The sequence below is a fragment of the Felis catus genome, chromosome B2, assembly GCF_018350175.1.
Source record: "Felis catus isolate Fca126 chromosome B2, F.catus_Fca126_mat1.0, whole genome shotgun sequence".
In the NCBI taxonomy this organism is placed as follows: Eukaryota; Metazoa; Chordata; class Mammalia; order Carnivora; family Felidae; genus Felis; species Felis catus.
In genome coordinates this window covers 45,136,205-45,159,461 of record NC_058372.1, presented here as the reverse complement: position 1 = coordinate 45,159,461, position 23,257 = coordinate 45,136,205, and the positions used below count along the sequence as shown (strand labels likewise).

The 23,257-nt window shown below is 37.5% G+C and overlaps 1 protein-coding gene across 1 annotated transcript in view; it reads right to left on the bottom strand.

The window, feature by feature from the left end:
* Positions 1-23,257, bottom strand: part of CD2AP (CD2 associated protein) — a 140,592-nt gene that overhangs the window by 87,766 nt on the left and 29,569 nt on the right. Inside the window, exon 2 of the mRNA XM_011282366.3 lies at positions 16,248-16,408. Within this exon, the coding sequence (XP_011280668.1) occupies positions 16,248-16,408 (161 nt within the window). The remainder of the gene's footprint in view (positions 1-16,247; positions 16,409-23,257) is intronic.

The following is a 23,257-nucleotide window of genomic DNA, read 5'->3' as shown; positions in this document are numbered from 1 at the left end:
ACAACAATAACAGATACAACAGGACTATTTTGAAAGTTTCTAAGTCTATTCTCTCTCCCAAATATGCTCTTCTCCACATAATTATTGTCTCTCCAACCTGGACAAAGGGCCTTCCTATTGCCAACTATCCCTCCCCCATTTGGAAAAGGCAAAAGTAGGAAAAGAGAGGAAAAGTTACATACATTCATTTTCAGTGGCTACTCCTTTTCTTTCCTACTCCTTTCTTTTCTCCATCACAAGAATGTTAATGAGAGCCAAGTGAAGCAGAATGGGAAAAACACTAAATAAATAACTCAGACATACCACACTGAAATGGACTGAAAATACCCCAACAATTTATAATAGTCACATTTTTCACACTAGTTACATGGATTTAAATATGTTATTTGTGCTTTCAGTCCTAGGTTGAAGGGATTTTAGGATAAGAACTGCCAATAATGAGGGCTACAGTATCTATGACTCAAAAGACATCAGGCCTACTGAAGGAAGATCCTTCTCCCAAAGCTGCTAGATTCCTTGAGGCCACAGATGACATTATCAAGTAGACAATGAGTGCTGATCCAAAAAGCCAGGTCAGGAGATATCCCAGAAACCCAGGTTCTGGCACTCAAACTTTCCTGATTTAAACTATTTCTACAACTTGAGGGGCGCCTGTGTGGCTCAGTCGGTTAAGCATCTGATTTCAGCTTGGGTCATGATCTCACAGTTCGTGAATTCAAGCCCTGAATCAGGCTCTGTGCTGACACTCAGAGCCTGGAGCCTGCTTTGGATTCTGGTCTCCCCCTCTCTCTGCCCCTCCCTAGCTTGCACTCTGTCTCTCTCTCAAAAATAAACATTAAAAAAAAATTTTTTTAAATAAATTATTTCTAACGATTTGAAATACCGTAGCAGGAACAAAATTTATTATTTCTCCTTAAGGGGAAAAATTAGAATTTAACTTCCCAGGTAAGTCCCAGGTGAACATTAACATAGTTTATATAATAATGTTTTGAATTTAAATTTATGGTGTAAAATATAGTATACAAATGGGGAAGAGAATACAAATAATTCAGTTAAAAACATAGGTAACAGTCTATAAGGTATCTACCAGATTCCAAAAAGTGGAAGGAGATTGGGGGAGGGCTATAAGGAAAGAAATGTACTTTTCACAATAGCCACTTCTATATTCCTTGAATTTTGTTTCAACATGTATTATTTCAGTGATTTTTTTAAATAAAAAATTTGGTGTGCTCAGAAATAACAGTGCTACAAGTCAAATTGTCCTAGGGCATTTAGAGAAAGATCTTAGTTGTATGAGCACACATTACTAAATACACATCTTAACACATCTTTTCTAGCATTACCTGTACTGAACTCTTTCTTTAACTCAGTGAATATAGTCTCCATAGTAGGATTCAGAATATTATCAAAAATATTCCAAGTCACAGAACAAATTGTTCTTAATCAATGTGTATAATGGTGTACAGTATGTAATATGTATTATGATGTATCATAAGTGACTACACACAACTTTGACATTTTATCTACTGTTTTTATTGTAATTCCCAGAAAGGAAGTAGAGCTGTCTTCCATTTAGTATTCTGATACCTAATGTGTTTCAAATAGTGAAAGTAAACCAAACACAAAATTTTCTCCTGATACAAAGCCAGTTTCCTGAACTACTCTATCAAAGTCACCAATACGTCTTCTAAAACTTGAAAACATTGCTAAGGTTTATCTAAAAGAACTAACAGTGTTCATAAAATAAATGATTCAAAAAAATTAAGGTCACATAAAATCATATTGCCATTTCCTGAATTAAAAACCTAATTCTTCTTGTAAGAACAGTGGAGTATCAACAGATTTAAAAACGAAATCAGCATTCTTCCAGAAAAAGGATGTGATAAAGTTTTGTTCTGAGACAGCAAGAAAGAGTGCACGAGTGTGAGCAGGGAACAGGCAGAGAGAGAGGAAGACAGAGAATCAAGGTAAGGCTCGAACTCACAACCATGAGATCATGACCTGAGCTGAAATCAAGAGCCAGACACTTAATGAATAGACTGAGCCACCCAGGCACCCCAAAAGCTGCGATATTTAAAAAGCAAGAAATCACTAAGACTCATCCAAACTAGTCACAGATCACCATCTTATTCCCCATATTGCTAGTCTTTCTTTAAAAGTAACTTTTTAAAAAGATTTTAAATATACTTAAAGATTTAATGTCTACTTAACCATTTAATCAATGGAATATAGAAATAAAATAAGGGGCGCCTGGGTGGCTCAGTCGGTTAAGCGTCCGACTTCGGCTCAGGTCGTGATCTCACACTCCGTGAGTTCGAGCCCCGCATCGGGCTCTGTGCTGACAGCTCAGAGCCTGGAGCCTGTTTCAGATTCTGTCTCCCTCTCTCTCTGCCCCTCCCCCACTCGCACTCTGCTCGCTCTCAAAAATGAATAAACGTTAAAAAAAAAAAGAAATAAACATTTTTAATGAGAGGTAAGTTGTCAAACTGCCTAAGTTTAAAAAAAAAAAAGGATTCAATGATTTTAACCTTTTTGTAAATGAGGGGAAAAAAAGGCTAGAAATTTAAGTCAAAATAATGAAAAAATATCCAAAAGATTTTTAGTAACTTGTCAGCTTCCTGAAAATATTTAAGTGTTAATAACTTGTTTCCTTGTTCTTTATTATATAAAAAGTCTGAAACACTTTACCAAGCTCTGAGAACTCTTCAAAAGGGATCAAAATTTTGTTTTGCATTTAAAAAGGCAAGGAACAGCAACTCCTTTACCAGCACCTGAGACCTCTTCTGTGAATATATATATTTATTTTCTAAAGTAAAAATATGTAACAATATCATGTGATAAACTATAATACCATCAGTATAAAGCTCACAAGAAAGCTCTATCAAAGCTCACAAATTAACATCCCTTATACACCAAACACTGTCCAACTAATAAAAGTATTTCTGTTAACTTCTTTTAATACCTTATTTCACTGATATTTCTCTACTTTTAAGAAAAACTAGCTATTATTAAAATTTTTTTTTACATTTATTTATTTTTGACAGAGAGAGAGAGAGAGAGAGCGAGCACGTGCGCGCGCACCAGTAGGGGAGGGGCAGAGAGAGAAGGAGACACAGAATCTGAAGCAAGCTCCAAGCTCCGAGCCCGACATGGGGCTCGAACTCACAAACTGTGAGATCATGACCTGAGCCGAAAAGTCGGATGCTTAACCGACTGAACTACCCAGCCGCCCCAAGAAAAACTAGCTATTATTAAACCATTCTAAAAGAAACTCTATGTAGTGAGTTTTTAGACTTTAAGGATATGCATTACAATCTATTAAGTGCATAACCATCTATCTGATGCTTACCAGAGGGGAAGGAAGTGGGGAGATGGGTGAAATAGGTGATGGGGATTAAGGAGTGCACTTGGCATGATGAGCACAGGGTGATATATGGAAGAGTTGAATTACTATATTGTACATCTGAAACTAATATAACACTGTATGTTAACTAACTGGAATTTAAATAAGTACTTTTAAAAACTGCATCACCAACTAGATTTCCCTTACATAAAGATGGGACAGATGTACTTTTCCTTATTCTTCCCACTAGATAAAACGTTAAAAACTCTAGACATTACATATCAAAAATAAACAGATAAAAATAATCTGGAGGCACCTGGGTGGCTCACTAGATTAAGCATCAGACTCTTGATTTCAGCTCAGGTAAGATCTCACAGTTAGTGAGTTCAAGTCCCGCACAGGGCTTTGTGCTGACAGTGTGGGAGCCTGCTTGGGGTTCTCTCTCTCCCCTCCCACACTCTCTCTCTAAAGCAATAAATAACTTAAAAATACAGATAAAAATATTCTGAAAAGTGAAGAAAAGAAGACAGGTCAGCCAAGAGAGCCCAGGTTCCTTAGAACCTGGTTAGTGAGTTCACGAGGTTTCTTTTTGCCTCATATATTCTAGACTAAATACTGGAGAAGCTGACAACCTGTTAATGTCAATGAGGCGGGGGGGGGGGGGGGGGGGTGCTCCAAGAAAAGCTGGGGTCTCTCCAACCAGAGGACCAAGAAAAGGGTAGCCTAGCAAGACAGAAAACTCCTAGCCGATAAAATCACTCTACTATAGTCAAATAACACAGGGAAAAAAAAACCCAAAAAACACAACTGTAGCCCCCTCCCCACCCATGCCAGCCAAAGCTAAGTAGGGAACCTAGACTTCCTTCCACCCCCACCAGGCTATAACCAGACACCCCAATCACAGCCACTACCCCACTCACCCAGCCAGGGTGGTATCAGAGAAGGCCAAGTGGAGAGCCAAGACTCCCTTCCCCACTGGAGAGGGTGGGGAATGAGTCTCCTCTCCTCCCACTGCCAGTGGAGGCCACAAGGCAGTACTAATGAGGTACACCTGCCCTTCAGTCAAGGATTCAATGGAAGCCAAGTGGAGCCTGAACTCCTACCCGACCCAGTAGTAACCAGGAGCTCCTGTCTCTCCAAGTGTCAATGGAGACAGAGTGGGAAACTGGACTGGAGGTAGCTCTTTTTTTTTTTCCCCAGCACAGGTTCTCTAAGAAAAATAAAGTTTCAATATAGATCCAAGGTCCTCAACCAACATTATTATTTTTTTCTGTATTTATACTGCCAATACTTCTACCAAGACTTGAACACAAATCCTCAACTTTTAATAACAAGTCCTGACAAATGTCTGCTTTCTCTCCTTTCTCAGTATCTGAAACAACTTTCCAAAGGCATTTCATCTTCTAACCCTCATCTTCTTAGAACTACCTTTTCCATTCCAAAGGACTTAAAAAATAAATAAAATAATAATAATAATAATAATTTCCTCCAGATCACTCTTCTAAATATAAGACTTTAGTTCCCCAGAAAAGACCTATCAAAATTAGTTTTACCCTAAGGAGCTAGAGCTTACACAAATCCTAACACACTAAAAGCTTTTTTACTGTCTAGCTTCTCACACAGCTGGCCCACTTTTAAACAGACTTGATCTGTTCCACCACAACCAACACCAAGACTACAGATTTGGTTTAGGGAAACAGGCTAATCAGGCTAACTTATCTCATATTTTCCCAATTACTTTCTTCTTTATTTTTGTCCTTCCTTAAAAACCACTGGCTTTTCTTAAAGAGAAATTAGAAAAGTTCTTATTTACCTATTTTAACATTTGATTTAACTAACAGTAGCTGGTATAGTACAGGCACGGGGGCGGGGGGGGGGGGGGAACCTATTTATTGACTAAATTAACAACATAGGTGATTTTCTTCTCTGATTTTCCCTTTATGAAAAGGAAGTTCCTGAGCAAAATATAACAAGATGAAATAATAAATCAATTTCATATCTACATGCAAAGTACAGACACTCAAAATCTAATTCCTACCAACAACTCAAACAGGTGGGATCCCCACCTTTACACAGTAAGAAATGCATGCTCTAGAGTGAAACATCTTTAAGGAAGAACATGTAGGAGGCATATGTATGGGTATGGGGGAGGTGGGGATAGGAAGTCAAACAGAGGTCTATACATCCTGACTCCAAAGGCCACGTTCCTTTCCTAATGCCACGCTATCTTCTTGACATAGCTCTGGTAGAGGAGTTGGCAACTACATCTATCACAGTAAGTCTACCTTCTTCTAATATCAAGATCCTCCTCAAAAGGAATTCATTCCTTATCTCCTCTACACCTTTCTGGGTTTTTCTGACCAAATAACCTCAGAGAGGCTATTCTACAACATCCAAATTAAAGTATCAAATGCCATTTTCCACCTCCCATCACTCACTTTTTCTCTTTCAAAGCACTAATGACTATCGAAAATTATCATCTTATTCATTTATTTTTTTTTTTACATTTGTCTGTTTTCCTCCCACCATTAAAAGTAAATTCACAAAGAGAAGGGAACTTACCTGTTTTATCCACTACCGTGTCCCTAGCATCTATACAAAGTCCTGAGGCACAGAAAGAGCCTCAGTAAGAATTTGGACAAATGAACAGATCACAAACAGAAAAGAATACGATGGAGAGGCAGGGTACGCGGAGGCTATACTGCAGTACTGCCACTGATCTTACTAAAACATACCTCAAAAGAGAGTACCTGGGAAACTGGGTTTCTTAACAGAGATACTGAAGAGGCTCGTGATCTAAAAGGAATTGAAAACCCTGCTACACAAGTGCTGCAGAAAGAGACATGTGGTTGATGAAAACTACAGGCTTCAAATACAGCTGAGAAGTATCCCCTACTTGGTGCTAAAGTTGCTGCTGATCTTACTTGCAACAGAGAAAGAAAGCTCTTATTTTACTTAATTAAACATAACTCACTAGCTGGACTACGACCTGTATGAAAGCATGTATTCCTTGTGTTATGCCACCACGGAGATTGTAATGCTGTTACTACAATGTAAGCTATCCCATTCTTACTGATACACTGGGCCTTCTACTTTCTTAACTTGTATAATTAAACCTTGTTTTTCAGCACATTTCCAGGAATGGAGGCAGTAGGAGAACAAGAATGAAACTCTGATTTCATTTTATAAAGTTACCTACAGAAAACTGTACATGAGCATTGAGAGTTGGCTTCATTTTCTAAATATCTTATTATTTTTACACTTTTTGCATATTTTCATTCCATCTTTAGTCTTTGAAATGCCCTCACATCAAAGCTCAAGTTTAGTTTTGGGGGGAAAAAGTTTATTTCCATAAAATTGCATTTTGAGGAAGGAGTTTGATTTTTCTTTTCAAGAGTCAATTCTAAAGGTTATCAAAAGCACTTAATTTTGTCATTCTAACCTCTTTCAACTATGCTGATGCTACTGGAGGATTTCAACGGCTAAGATTCATATCACTTTGTCCTTAGATTCTTAAAAGCAGGGAATGTTACAAAATGTAATAACCAGCACCTACTACATAAAATACATTTCTCATCTAAAAACAGGCTGGTATTTGCCTGTCACAGAGCTACCTACTACCAAGCCCATGGCCTACCGACTATCACCGGTATGATTTTGGGCATGAATAACATATTCCCTAATTTTCAAAGATGTCAGAATAAAGTGAGAAAATGGATGGGAACATGCAAAGTCTTAACATGAATAAAAGGTATTATGTCTATTAGCTATCCATTTGCTTCCACTCTCACTGGACCACTTTCACTACACTTTATAGCTTCAACTCTTTCCTTTTTAATAAAATCTTTCCTTCTCACTAAGATTCATCCATTAAAGCATTCTATCTTCCTTCTCCTATCTCCAAAACCTGTGATTTCCCTAGTATCTTTCAAATAGTCTTAATACCTTTAAAAAAAAATTTTTTTTTAATGTTTATTTATTTTTCAGAGAGTGAGAGAGAGACAGAACAGGATTGGGATGGGGCAGAGAGAGAGGGCGACACAGAATCCCAAGCAGGCTCCAAGCTCTGAGCTGTCAGCACAGAGCCCAACCTGGGGCTCAAACTCAAAAACCGTGAGATCGTGACCTGAGCTGAAGTCAAACACTTAACTGACTGAGCCACCCAAGCACCTCAATTACTCTTAATACCTTTAAATGACACTCAAAATGCACTGTACCACTGGCTTCAATCCATACTTTTGGCCATAAATCCCATCATAAACACTCCCATAGAAAAACTTGCATTCAGCCAAAATAGTCCATTATTTTTACCGCAAAACATTTTGCGCCTTTGACAGACATAGAGCACACTAATTATTCATCTAGCTTCCTATCTTTAAAGACCAACTCAAGTGTTACTTCCAAAATCTCTGAAAAATATTTTCTCCAAGATCCTTTAGCACCTATTATCTTTACGACATATCTGACACTCAGCCAAAAAGGCACAGCAATTTTTCCACCTGTTTTCATGCTGTTACCTCCCCCAATAAAGTAAGTTGTGGGAACTCTTCTCACCACACCCCAAAATACTTCATAGTCAATCACTAAGCATTTATTTAATGGAGTGTTTACTTTGTTTCATCTCAGTTACAGCAGAGTGCCAAATATCACAAATAACAACACTGACACTGAATCTCAAAGTTTACATGAACAAACAAATCAGACACCTGAGTCTAAGCTTTAGTCTAAAACACTGAAGTTGAGAATGTGGAAACATCAGATAAACTAGCAAGTTTCTTCCCAATTTTGGCTCAATTCTTAAACACTACAAATCTATAAGGAAAGAGCAGACTATTCAATATTTTTTAATGTGGAAAAAAATTTAATTAGTGCCTAAATCACAGCTGTACAAAAAATAAAGCAAGACTGATTAATGATTTATGCTGAAAATCAAAACTTTAAAACTAAAGAAAACTTAGAAGATTAATGTCTTTAAACCTTCCCTGCTCCCAAGTTATACTAAGACAAGTCACAAAAAGCACTTATGATGTGAATGCAAGCTGGTGCAGCCACTCTGTAAACCAGTATGGAGGTTCCTCAAAAAAACTAAAAACAGAACTACCCTACGGCCCAGCAAATGCACTACTAGGTATTTATCCACAGGATACAGGTGTGCTGTTTCGAAGGGACACATGCACCCCCATGTTTACAGCAGCACTATCAACAATAGCCAAAGTATGGAAAGGGCCCAAATGTCCATTGATGGATGAATGGATAAAGAAGACGTGGTGTATATGTGTGTGTGTGTGTGTGTGTGCGCGTGTGTGTGTATATATATATATATACACACACACGCGCGCACACACACACACACACACACATACAATATATATATATATACACATATATATATAGTACATACATACAATATATATATATACCTACACACACACATACATACAATGGAGCATTACTTAGCAATCAAAAAGAATAAAATTTTGCCATTTGCAACTACGTGGATGGAACTGGAGGGTATTATGCTAAGGGAAATTAGTCAGAGAAAGACAAATATCATATGACTTCACTCATATGAGGACTTTAAGAGACAAAACTGATGAACATAAGGGAAGGGAAATAAAAATAATATAAAAACAGGGAGGGGGACAAAACAGAAGAGACTCATAAATATGGAGAACAAACTGAGGGGTATTGGAGGGGTTGTGGGAGGGGGGATGGGCTAAGTGGGTAAAAGGCACTAAGGAAACTACTCCTGAAATCACTGTTGCACTATATACTAATTTGGATGTAAATTTAAAAAATATTAAAATTAAATTCTCATTAAAAAAAAAGAATCTACTCCTGAAATCATTGTTGCACTATATGCTAATTTGGATGTAAATTTTTAAAAAATTAAATAACAAAAAGATAAAGAAAATAAAAGCACTTATGAAAGAGAAAAAGACACATAAGCAGAAGGAAGACAAAGGCCTAGTATTCACAATACGGAATTCACAGTAAGAATTCACAGTATTCACAGTAAGAAGTACTACAAATCAATGAGAATGACCAAGAACTCAATGGAAAAATGGAGAGAAATATCTGAACAGGCTAGACACAGGAAAAGAAATTTAAGTGGCCAGTAAATGTGAAAAGATATCTAACTTCCCTTGTAATCACAAATACGAAAACACTGTAACATGTGGATACTACTATAGATCTATAAGATTAAAAAGAAAATAAAAGATCTGATGGTATCAAATGTCTATAAGAACACGGAAGAAAGGTACTCTTATACTATGGTAGGAATTTAAATATAATGGTATAATTATTTAGTGAGAAACTGTACAATGTCTAAAACAGTGGAATATGGGCATACCCTACGATGCAGCAAATTCTCAGCAATGTATATAACCTACAAAAGGATATTCACCACAGCACTGTTTTCAATAGCTAAAAAAAAAAGAAAAAGAAAATAGCTCTAAATATTTATAAAATGTGGTAAAGACCTAGAATGGAATACTATGTGACTGTTAAAAAGGAATCTCTACTATAAAACTACACATGTATTCCTAAACATCTAACCTCCGGGGGGTGGGGGGAATCACACACTAAAATACTACTGATTCTGTGAAATCAAACACACGAAAAATACCAGTGATTATGAAGGAAGGAAGGAAAGAAAAGAAAAGAAAGGAAAAGAGAAAAGAAGATATAAAGAAAAAGAAAAAGGAAAAGGAAAAGAAGAAGAAGAAGAAGAAGAAGAAGAAGAAGAAGAAGAAGAAGAAGAAGAAAAAGAAAAAAAAGAGAAAGAGAAAAAGAAAAAGGAAAAGAAAAAGGAAAAGAAGAACAAGAAGAAGAACAAGAAGAAGGAAAAGAAGAAGGAAAAGAAGGAAAACAGAAAAAAAGAAAAAGAAAAAGAAAAAGAAAAAGAAAAAGAAAAAGAAAAAGAAAAAGAAAAAGAAAAAGACAAAGACAAAGACAAAGACAAAGACAAAGACAAAGACAAAGACAAAGACAAAGACAAAGACAAAGACAAAGACAAAGACAAAGAAAAAGTAGGGTTTGGGGCATACCACTTTAAGCCTATACAAGTTTGGAACCTGAGCACTAAAAATGAAAGTAAAAATAAATAACAATAACTGAAACCTTGGAAAATGGGTAATAACTTAAGACTGCCCAAACAGTCATGACAAATGGATTCCTCTATAGCTATTAAAAATGCACTGGGGGGCGCCTGGGTGACTCAGTCGGTTAAGCGTCCGACTTCAGCCAGGTCACGATCTCGCGGTCCGTGAGTTCGAGCCCCGCATTGGGCTCTGGGCTGACAGCTCAGAGCCTGGAGCCTGTTTCCAATTCTGTGTCTCCCTCTCTCTCTGCCCCTCTCCTGTTCATGCTCTGTCTCTCTCTGTCTCAAAAATAAATAAAACGTTAAAAAAAAAATGCATCAGGCGCCTATGGGTAGCTTAGTCACTTAAGTCTGACTCTTGGTTTCGGCTCAGGTCACGGTATCTCATGTTCATGAGTTCAAGCCCCACGTTGGGCTTTGTGCTGACAGTATGGAACCCACTTGAGATTCTCTCCTCTCTCTGCCTCTGCCCAATAGCTGTCTCTTTCTCTCAAAATAAATAAATAAACTTAAAAAAAAATTAATGCATAAAAACAATAGAGTAGATAGGTTGGTTTATGGGTACTAAGATGATGCAGAGACAAGAAGAGGTAAGCACCAGGAGTTAAAAGCTGTAACATTTTATGCTAGGACTGTTCAACTTTGAGAAAAATACCTAGGTAGAGATGATCACATTAACAGATGAAAGAAAGAAAGAAAGAAAGAAAGAAAGAAAGAAAGAAAGAAAGAAAGAAAGAAAGAAAGAAAGAAAGAAAGAAAAAAGGGAAAAAAGGTTTCATTTAAAAGCTAAAAAACACTCCTGTTTATGCAAGCAGCCAAGCTAAGAGCCTATCCCTTTCTCACCAAATGATACTTTTACATTCTTTATCACAGCTCCCTTTACCTAGAAAATAAACCAACACGGCTTTCTCATTGTCCTGACATCATTCCTCTATTTACCAAAGAGTTATGAGCTAACTGCACAGTGTCATAAAAAACAATATTATGGGGGCGCCTGGGTGGCGCAGTCGGCTAAGCATCCAACTTCAGCCAGGTCACGATCACGCGGTCCGTGAGTTCGAGCCCCGCGTCGGGCTCTGGGCTGATGGCTCAGAGTCTGGAGCCTGTTTCCGATTCTGTGTCTCCCTCTCTCTCTGCCCCTCCCCCGTTCATGCTCTGTCTCTCTCTGTCCCCAAAATAAATAAACGTTGAAAAAAAAAAAAATTAAAAAAAAAAAAAAAACACAATATTATGTATCACATTGAAAGGCATATTAAATTTTAAAAAGTCACAATATGACACAATAATTATGTCAATGTCTAAATCACACAAAATACTATTTGTTTATGCACAGATAAATATATATTAGAAGGATATATTTAATTTCAGAATATGGAGGTTGGGAGGAGAGGGAAATGATAAGAGGAGGTAACAAAGAACTCAATTTTATCTGTAATGTTCTATTATAAAAGTAACACTCTAAAGCAACAATGACAAAATGATAACATTCTATACCTAAGTTCATGGATCCTTGTTCTACATTCTTTGTAAAATATTTTTTAAATCAAGTAAAGATGAAATAACTGCAAAGAGACAATGAAATGAACAGTTTGTCACAAAACAAATTTAGTGTCTATAAAGTCTGTTTTCAATAGTCTGCAAAAATGATTTAACCTTCCAGCCCAACTGAAATATCAATGCCCTTCAATATAGCTATCTGAAACTATAACAGGGATGTGAATTTTGAAACCTCAGTAGTTCTACCATCCACTTCATAGTCTCAGATTTACAAATAACATGCATATCTTAAAGTAACAGTACATTAGGCATAAAAGGCTTATTTACAGGTGGACAGTGAATTATAAATTACAACTTTCCCTTGAATCTTCACATCTGAAGTCAACTATCTTATTATCTACTGCTATTGACTGCCTCTGGCTAATTTTTCAATAAAAATTTAACTTTCAGGGTGCCTGGGTGGCTCAGTTGGTTAAGCATCCGACTTCGGCTCAAGATCTCATGGTTCCAGCCCCACTCTGGGTAAGCCCAAGCTCCACTTCAGGTCAACTTGAGCCCCACTTTGGGCTCTGTGCTGACAGTGTGGAGCCTGTATGAGATTCTCTCTCTCAACCTCTCTCTCTGCCCCACACTCACTCATGCGCTCTCTCAAAAATAAACCTGAAAGAATTACAAAGGTAGTACACAGAGCTCCCATATCCCCTTCATTGTTTCTCCTAATGTTGCATCTTGCATAACCATATTACACTTGTCAAAACTAAACCAACGACTTTATGAAGATTTCATCAGCTTTTTCACTAATACCCATTTTTTGTTCCAGATTCCAACCCAAGATACCACGATATATTTGATCACATGTCGTGTTAGGCTCATCTAGTCAACATCAGTTTCTCAGCCTTTACTTGGTTTTCATGACCTTGAAATTTTCTTTAAGCGCTGGTCACATATTTTGTAGTTTGTCTTCAATTTGGGTTTGATGCTTTTCCTCATGCTTAGACTGGGATTATGGGTTTGGGGGAAGAATAAGTATCACAGAGGTAAAGAGGATACATGATATCAACATATCACTGATGATATTAGCTTTTAACAGTTGGTTATGGTAGTATTTGCCAGTTTTCTCCACTGTAAAGTTACTATTTTTCTTTTCCACCTATTTTTCACTCCAGCCCATCCTACAGGATGTTTTAGAGGGGAGGGGATGGAGGGAAAGGAAGTATCTACAAATATTTGAAATAATTCTCTGAGATTTATTCCTTCTTTTCCATTCACTTATTTACTCAACCACTTATCTATATCAGCACGGGCTTACGTATATTTATGCTCCTCTTTGGGTAATTATCAAGTATTAGGTTATTCTGTTGCTTAAATTAGTCCAGCTCTAGACACTGGAGCTGAGCTGGAAAGTCTTTAGATTGGCTCTAATGCTGCTTTCACATGGGCCATCATTTTGTGGGGGGTTTTTTGGGCACTTCTCTACCTTCTGGCACTACATACAAGATGGTCTGGGGTCATCATGTATTTTCCTTGCTCCAGCCCTAGAATCAGCTATTTGTCTAAGGAGCCCTGCTTCTTTTATTGGAGAATAAGATTTAGAAAGCGAAATCTGGTAACTGGGGATAGTTGCTGCTACTGTATGTCACTGTTTCTAGGCCCTCTCAGTGGAAACAGCTGAGAAATATATGGACGTGCATTAACACAAGTGTTAACACACACATAGTTTCTGTATGTGTTGATACATACTTTAAACTGAACATGAGTTCATACTTATGTCTCCCATTCTAATTTGGTATCCTGTGGTTACTTTTTAATCCCAGATTATGCTTCCCTCCATTATTTAGCATACTCAAACTGCATCCTCCATTCTCAGGCAGTGCATTAAACTCAAGTTCTAGTGTTGTCATGAAACAAGAAAGTAAAATATATTTCAAAATGGAGTCCTATGATAGTCATCTCCACTACCGGGACAATATATCGGCACACAATTAACAGAACTATACAGGGGCGCCTGGGTGGCTCAGTCGGTTGAGCATCCAAGTCTCGATTTTGGCTCAGGTCATGATCCCAGGGTCATAGGATTAATCCATGCTAAGCGTGGAACCTGCTTGGGATTCTTTCTCTTTCTCTCTCTCTCTCTCTCTCTCTCTCTCTCTCTCTCTCTCCGCCCCCCTCCCTCCCTCCCTCTGCCCCTCTCTCCAGATCATGCTCTCTAAAATAAATAAAATGAAAAAAAATTTTTAAAGCTATATTAATACTTAACATTTCATGTATTTTTCTTTAGTGTTCTATTACTTCAACATACTTTCTCTAAAAAGCCACTTTCCTGGTGCAGCCACTCTGGAAAACAGTATGGAGGTTCCTCAAAAAACTAAAAATAGAACTACCCTATGACCCAGCAACTGCACTACTAGGCATTTAACCACAGGATACAGGTGTGCTGTTTCGAAGGGGCACATTCACCCCAATGTTTATAGCAGCACTATCAACAATAGCCAAAGTATGGAAAGAGCCCAAATGTCCATCAATGGATGAATGGATAAAGAAGATATGTGTACACACACACACACACACACACACACACACACACACACACACAAATGGAGTATTACTCAGCAACCAAAAAGAATGAAATCTTGCCATTTGCAACTACGTGGATGGAACTAGAGGGTATTATGCTAAGCAAAATTAATCAGTTGGAGAAAGACAAATATCATATGACTTCACTCATGTGAGGACTTTAAGACACAGAACAGATGAACACAAGGGAAGGGAAGCAAAAATAATATAAAAACAGGGAGCGGGACAAAACATAACAGACTCTTCAATATGGAGAACAAACAGAGGGTTATTCTGTTGAGGGAAGAGGGGTTGTGGGAGGGGGGATAGGCTAAATGGGTAAGGGGCACTAAGGAATCTACTCCTGAAATCATTGTTACACTATATGCTAACTTTGACGTAAATTTAAAAAAAAAAAAATTTAATAAAAAAAAAAGCCACTTTCCTTTTTTTAAAGAGACACAGAGAAAGAGAGAGAGGTGAGACAGCAATGTCATGGCTTACCATATACTGACTATAAATATGCCATTTTAAGGATAAGAAAACAGATAAATTATGTGGTTTGAACTACATCAAATGACCAGCAAGGGACAAATCTAGAACTTGACCATATTTAAATCCATTTATTCTATTCAATTACCAAGGTATCTGCATTACACTCCATTTTAGGTTATAAGAAATAAGTCAATTTATTAAACAAAAAAATAAAAACAAAAGCAATCTTCCCCTATTACAAGTTCAAATCCCTACTATAGCCTTTCTCAGTTGTTTCAAGAGATAAAATGTATTTAGGTAGCATATAGTTAGTTCACCTTCTCTGAAATCAATTAGCATTACAGTATGAGTTCATATTTAGACGTAAAACCACAACTGAATACAAATCTATTCAGGGAACAAATATTATCTAAATATCCACAGTGTGCAGGTATTCGTAACAATTACTATATAAGGTGGACAAAAAACATGAGACACATTCTAGCCTTCCCAGAAGAACTCAGAATCAATCTAAAGAGGCCAGTAGTAAGTATAAGAAAACTAATAGAGGTACCAAGGCAATTATAAGTGAAGCATAAATATACAGATATTCTTTACTTTTTTTTTTCCTTCCCTAAACTAGTGAGAACTCTGTCTGCAAAAGACTTAAGAATCTTGATTGTTTCCGGGGGAAGTGACTGAATATTCACTAACAAAGGAATGTTTGGTAGTTAGTTGGAAACACACTCCTACTTTGATCAATAACTGCTACAGGGCTGACACTTAAAATAGGAACCTAAGATATTTGCAAAGGGGCTGCAAAAGCAACAAGATACAATTAGACTTAAGTAAATGATCCTGGATTTCAGTTCAGATTCTCGATCTTAGCTAGCCAACATTGGGTAAGCCCTTTAACCTCTCATCTGTAATGTCACCATATTTAAAAATGGGGTCATCACCCACCCTACTTACTTTATAAGGCTTGAAGGCTCAAATGAGAATGTACACAGCAAAACTACCTTGTAAATTACAAAGTGCTACCCTAACACAAAGTACTATTTATTTTTATAAAAAGACAGGTAAATAGATACATATATACATACATAAACACATGTGCACATACATACACATATTGTTATTATCCACCAAGGCACCAAACAACTGTAGAGTAAAAATTCACTTTCAACATTTTAGTTTTTAAAATACATGTATTTCTTAAAGTTAAAGATCAAATCCTATGAGGCAACAGCTAAAAATTTAGGTGAGAGTACTTACCTTAACAAAATTATCAGGAAACATTCCTCTTCTTCCATTTAATTCTCCTTCTAGCCATCCTTCCTCCTGCAGTTTTTTCACATTCCTGATGATTTCACCAACTCGAATAGTTAATTCATCATCATGTACAGCATCATAGTCATACTCCACGATATAGTCAACTAAAAAAAGAAAAATAAACGTCTAAAATTTAATTCATGAAATATAATTAACCATATTAATAAACTTAAAATTAAGGAACCTGTTTAACGACAACATTGCAAAGACAGCATCAAGGCTTCCTTCAATGATTTTAAATATTTGGCTACATCTGCAAATTTCTCAAATGCCTTAGTATAAAGTACAGTACAAATTATAAGTAGAAGCCTGAATACAACGTATAATTCATATCATCAGGTGTTCTTATGGTCAGATGTATACATTGTTTGCAATAGACAATCTCTAGAGTGGTCCCTATGACACCCGCCCAATCTCTTGATATTCGTGTCCTTGTGCAATTCCCTCTCCTTGACTGTGGACATGACTTATGACTGACTTCTAACCAACAGAATATGACAAAGATGATGGATTGTATATAATGATGTAAGATTACAATGTCTATCTTGCTAGGAATCTCTCACCCTTGCTGGCTTTGAAGATGCAAGCTGTTTTGCTATGAGCTGACCCATGGAGAAACTGATGAAGGTCTCTGGCTAACCGCCAGCAAAAAACTGAGGCTATCAGTCCCAGAGCCTAGAGAGAACTAAATGATGCCAACAACCAGGTGAGCTTGGAAGCAGATCCTCCCCCAGTAGAGAACCCAGACCTGGCCAACACCTTGATGGTAGCCTTGCAGAGTACCTAATTAGTCACTCCCAGACTTACTGAAACACAAAAATTGTGAGATCATATATGTGTATTGTTTTAAGCTGCTAAGTTTATGGCAATACTGTTACTAAACAATAGAAAATGAATACACCCTTAAGTAAAGATTAATAAGGATCTATTTTACCACCTTTAAGTATAGAATTTTAGATTACAGGACATCATATATGCATACTATTAATATTTTACAGGGTTCAATACAAGAAAAGCTATAACAGATTTCATATTCAAGATGATAGACTAGCTATACCTCCATTCATCTTTTTCTCCTACTATGAGTATGATTTTTTAAAAGCACACACACACACAGAGCTACAACCAAAAAAAAACGGCGGGGGGGGAAGGATTATGGGCAGACACTGATTCCCTCCTCCTTTTTCCCTTCTTATTGAACCCTGATTTTGATCGGGTATTTTGAGACCCTGTACACTTTCACAAATGAGGTTTCTCTCAGTCCCAGGGGTTAAGTCTTTACTAGTTTAGACCAGTACTTTTCAAATACAAATGTACAATCAAGTCATCTTGTTGACTTGCAGAGATTATCTGGTTGACTCCTACTTAAATGCAGATTCTGAAAAGGCCCCAGATATCAAATGCTGCTGGTCAAAGAGGCAAAGGTCTAAAGATAAGTTTATTTAGAGTAATTTCTTTCTCTCTCTCTCTCTCTCTCTCTCTCTCTCTCTCTCTCTCTCTCTCACACACACACACACACACACACACACACACACACACACACACACAGACTGTTTTTCAAATACACATGTGACGGATGGACTCTAACCAGTAAGATATGAGCAGGGGTTCTGGGAAAGTTTTATCCAACCTTAAAAACAAAACACAAGGAAAAATAAGTCCTTCTGAAGACTTTGGATGTTCGTCAATGAGAATGTAATGCCCAAAACTGCCATAACTATTTAAGACAAGAAAAAGACCAAGAGATTGTCTCAATCCTTTCTTAAGAAAAAGTTTAGGATGAAAGAGAAAAAAAAAAAAGAAAATGACCTGGATTTTTGCTAGAACAATCAAACTGCCAAATTAACCAACCCCTATGCTACAATACCTTTAGTTTTCTTGTTATAGCAGAGTTTTTTTAACTGTTAAGAAAATTTTTTTTAATTTAATTTAATTTAATTTAATTTTTTTTTTGAGAGAGAGAGACAGAGCATGAGAAGGGGAGGGGCAGGGAGAGTGGGAGTTACAGAATCCGAAGCAGGCTCCCTAAGAACTGTCAGCACAGAGCCTGACGAGGGGCTCGAACCCACGAACCATGAGATCATGACCTGAGCCCAAGTGGGATGCTCAACTGACTGAACCACCCAAGTGCCCCAACTGTTAAGTAAATTTCAGATGGGATTTCTATTTACAGCTGAAAACATCCCAACCTGAGAAAGCCAGAAAGAAATTTTTCAAACTTATGAAAATGGATCCGTAACTAACAAAGCCACGAACAGAAAGTCCAGAGAACTTCAGGAAACTATAACTGAGATACCACACTGCCCTGCAGAATCCCATAAAGGCTAAAAATTCAGAAAAGGAAAGCTCATGAGAAACGCAGAAATGAAAATAGGGAATTATCTTTACATGGAAGAGCTAACACCCACTGTCAACAACAAAAGCTCTAAGACAATAATGCTAAGTAGGCAGGCATTTTTCTCTGAAGGCCGAAAACTAAAGGATTAATCTCCATCCTCCAACTCCCCGGCTGCTCCCCCACCCCCCCCCCCCACACACATACAGTTTGGGGAAACTAGTAAAGCTCCTATAGATGAGTGTTCATTCTTAGAGAAAGGACTACTGATTCCCAGAATTTAGGTCTCCACAGCAAAGCTCAGCTCCCTGCCTGATAATTCTAAACTAAAGCTGTAAGTCCTACCTACATAAATAGTCCCCCCAGCTTGTTATTTATTATTTATTCATAAATATGAACAAATAATAGTTAATTGTGAAAAACCATAATAAAATGAAAAATTACTCCTGGATGAAACATATACCCACCTCCCCCCTTTCAACTCTCCAAAACAATTTAGTCCTTAAGTCATTAGGTATAGAAGAGTACAGTGGGAGAAAGGGGGAAAAGCCCGGGTGGGGGGTGTCTGGTATGAGAATCAAAGACCAAAAAATGTAAAAAAGTAAAAGGTATCCAAAACTGGGGTAGGGGTAGAGGCAGGGCCAGAATATGGTAAGGAGAGCATCCACATAAGGGGATTTTCCTAGTATAGCATGTCAGCACTCTAAAGCAAGGTGAGGAGGGCATCCATACAAAGGCAACTTGACAAGGTGTATCAGAGCCCAAGCACAGTGGAGAGGGCATCCAAGCTGAGGAGTAGTTTGGTGAGGGATATCAAAGGCCAAATGGTATTGGAGATGGGGGGTGGGAGGGCAGATTTCCATGCAGAGGTATAGAAGGGTAAAGCAACCTAGAATGAAGACTAATAGCCCAAGCAGAAGAGGGTGTCCATGCAAGGGTGAGGGTGAAGAGTGACAGCAGGGACGAAGACTGGCTAAATCCAGGGGACTGATTAAATAAGTAAATATATTAAGGATAATGGAAGTCAAGTTTCTCTATGTCAGAGAAGGGAATTGCAAACATAAGGGAGAAAAGGCTAGGTTCAATCCTGTAATGCTAAATGAGAAGTACCACCATGTACTTATGGTTTTCAATACACAAACACACACATGAAACACATACACATAAACACACCAGCTGTCCTCTTAAAAAACCAGCAAAGTCCAATAGCAATGCGCAACCTAATGCACAGATCCTGTAAACACCACTTTCTCTTAAAAAGAACTAGGAATCCTTGGGAAGACAGGCAATTCCGCCTCTGAAGCAGGAAAAGTACAAGATAAGCCAGAAGTACAGTACTGTGCCACAAAGCAAGGAAGTTAAAGAAAGATAAGGTGATGCCAAAGGACAGAAAGAAGTAATATCAAAAAGGCTCTTATTGGCCAAACCAGGACAATCTGAGCACCAGAATAAACAATGACAGTAACAGAACATATCCAGTTGAATAAAGAAACCAGAGTCCATACATATATAAATAAATGTTAATTATTTAAGTCTATGGTTGGATTGTGATTAAGTAGATCCTGGTTTGTAGAAAATACACACTAAAATATTCAGGATAAAGGCATCAGTCAGGGAGAAATTTTTTGTACTGTACTTATTTCTACAACTTATCATTTCAAAATAAAAAAATGTAAACATGTGCAAATTTGTATCCTCAAGAGATGTAACAAAGTTCATAAAGTCAGCACCAAATGCTATGAAAAAAAATGAGAAAATAAAAAAGGTTTGGAAATTTGTGTCTTTCAGCATGTCTCATTAATTTTTATTTTTTATTTTTGAGAGAGAGAGAGAGAGAGAGAAAGAGAGAGAGCGCAAGTGGGGGAGGGGCAGAGAACAAGGGAGATAGAATCCGAAGCAGGCTTCACACTGTCAGCACAGAGCCCAATGCATGCGGGGCTCAAACTCAGGAACCCTGAGATCATGACCTGAGCTGAAACCAAGAGTTGGATGCTCAATGGACTGAGCCACCCAGGTGCCCCATTATTTTTTTTTTCTTTTGGAGAAGTGAAGACAAAATCCAAGGAAGTTTTCCAGAAAAGGTAAAGCAAAAACACATAAGGAAAATATAAAAAATAAAAGACAGATGATCAATCCAGACAATTCAACATCCAAATAACAGTTCTAGAAAAAAAGACAGAAAATAGAGAACTGACAATGAAATAATACAAGAAAATACTCCAAAGCTTAAAGGAAACAAATCTGCAAAAATAAAGAGATTTGTGAAAATCCAGCACAATAACAAAAAGTAAGTACTCACATATAGATGAAATTTCGTAAAAAAGATAAAAAATATCCTAGAAGGGTGTCTGAAAGGAAATAGAGTTAGTCTACAAAAGAATGAGAATCATCAGAAGACTTCTCATTAAGGACACCAGATTCTACAGGAAAAATAAAAAGGCAAGACCACTTAAGTATTAAAGGAAAATGAATTCCACGGTCAGCCAAATCAGCAGACAAGGGTGTTACAGTTTCACACAGGCAAGGAAAAGGAAATTAACTCCTACATATAACCTTACATGATGTTATCCAGTAAAATTAAAAAAAAAAAAAAAAAAGGAAACAAAAGAGAAGACATGAAATCCAAGAAATAGTGGAGCCAATCCCAGAGAGTGAGAAAAGTGCTAAGATAGCAACCGTGCAACAAATATAAGAAACAGTCTAGACTAAGCAGGAGACAAAAAGTTCTAGGAGGAATTTCAGAGCAAGAAGGAATGAAGAACAGACTGTGTATTAATTAACTGTACATTTTTAAAACCTAATAATGCACGTGGTAATCACTAAGATAATAAGTATAAAATGCCAAACAAAAAATAGTGGACTTGCAGTTTTGGCTCCAACATGTGAAAAACTTGGATGGTATCACTCCCACCCTTACAACAAGAAAAAAGCTAAGCAAACTGAAAGTCAGTTGGTTTTCTTGGGCCCACTAAAGAACTGAGGACACAAGGCAAACTGCCAGCTCAGGATATGGAGAGGCAAGAACTACTGGATCACCTCAAACACAAACAACTGGAACCATAAGCTGATAGAAACATTATATGAGTTTCCCAGGGCTGTCATAACAATCACAAACTAGGTGACTTAAAACAATAGAAGTTTATTCTTTCACATTTATAGCTCTGGAGGCCAGAGTACAAAATCAAGTTATCAACAGGGTTGGATCTTTCTGAAGACTCAGAGAAAGAATTGCTTCACACTTGTGCCTTGGCTTCTGGAGGCTGCCAGAAATCTCTGGCATTCCTTAGCTTGCATAATTCCAACCTCTGCCTCCATCTGCACATGACCTTGCCCTTCTGTGTGTCTCAAATCTCCCTCCTCTAACTCTTAATAAGAACACCACTCACTGGATTTATGGTCAATCCTAAATCCAAGACCATACAACCTTAAGATCCTTAGTTATGTCTGCAAAAGACTTCATTGCCAAATAATGCCACATTCTTGTACCAGGGCTTAGAACCTGGACATATCATTTTGGAGGCAAAAAGTTAATCCACTACAAACACTTAAATGGTATTTTTTCCCCTGCTTTATTTTTTATTTATTTTTAAAATTTAAATCCAAGTTAGTTAACATATAGTATAATAATATCAGGAATAAATTTTAGTGATTCATTACATGCATACAACACCCAGTGCTCACCCTAACAAGTATCCTCCTTAACGCTCCCCCCAACACCCCACCAGCAACCATCAGTTTGTTCTGTATTTTAGAGTCTCTGTATTCTCTGTATTCTCCCTCTCTGTTGTTACAATATTTTGCTTTCCTTCTCTTTTGTTCATGTTTTGTATGTTAAATTCCACATGAGTAAAGTCATCTACTTGTCTTTCTATGATTTATTTCACTTAGCATAATACATCCCAGTTCCATCCACATTGTTGTAAATGGCAAAATTTCATTTTTTTTGATTGCCAAGTAATATTCCATTGTATGTATGTATGTGTGTGTGTGTGTGTGTGTGTGTGTGTGTGCATCTTCTTTATCCATTCATCAGTCAACGGACTTAAATGGTATTTTTGAGAAAACTTCTGGGAACCACAGTCTTAGGGGAGTCACCCATTTTTGTGGGGTTTACTTCCAGGAACATCACCAGATTCTCAGAGTGAAGAGCCCATAAAGATCTCCTTGTGCTTCCAGCAGGGAAGAAGGTCAAAGAAGTCAGTGTGAAACAGAAAACAGAGCATTCACCCTAACAAAGACTTAATCTCCACAGAAAAGACTTTATCCACCTGTGGAAAGGTCGTTTCTCTGATTCTGGTCCCCTCTTAACCTTTCTGTCTCACAGGAGGGATGGGGGACAGTGGGGGGGGGGGGGGGGAGGGACCTAAGAAAGACCTATCAAGATCACAGTTCCAGGCCACAAACCTACAAAAAGTATGAGATTTAATTATAAGATTATAGGATGCTTTCTCTCCTCTACACCTTACCACCACACCAGGGGGGCTCCAATACAGTAAGTTAATTACTGCTGAAAGAGTTACTGCCTGGTGCAGATTCCATCTGAGGAGTTGTTAGGAAAGCACAAAGACAGCCAGGGAGACAAAAATGGACACTAAAGAAATAAGCCTCTGGTACCTAT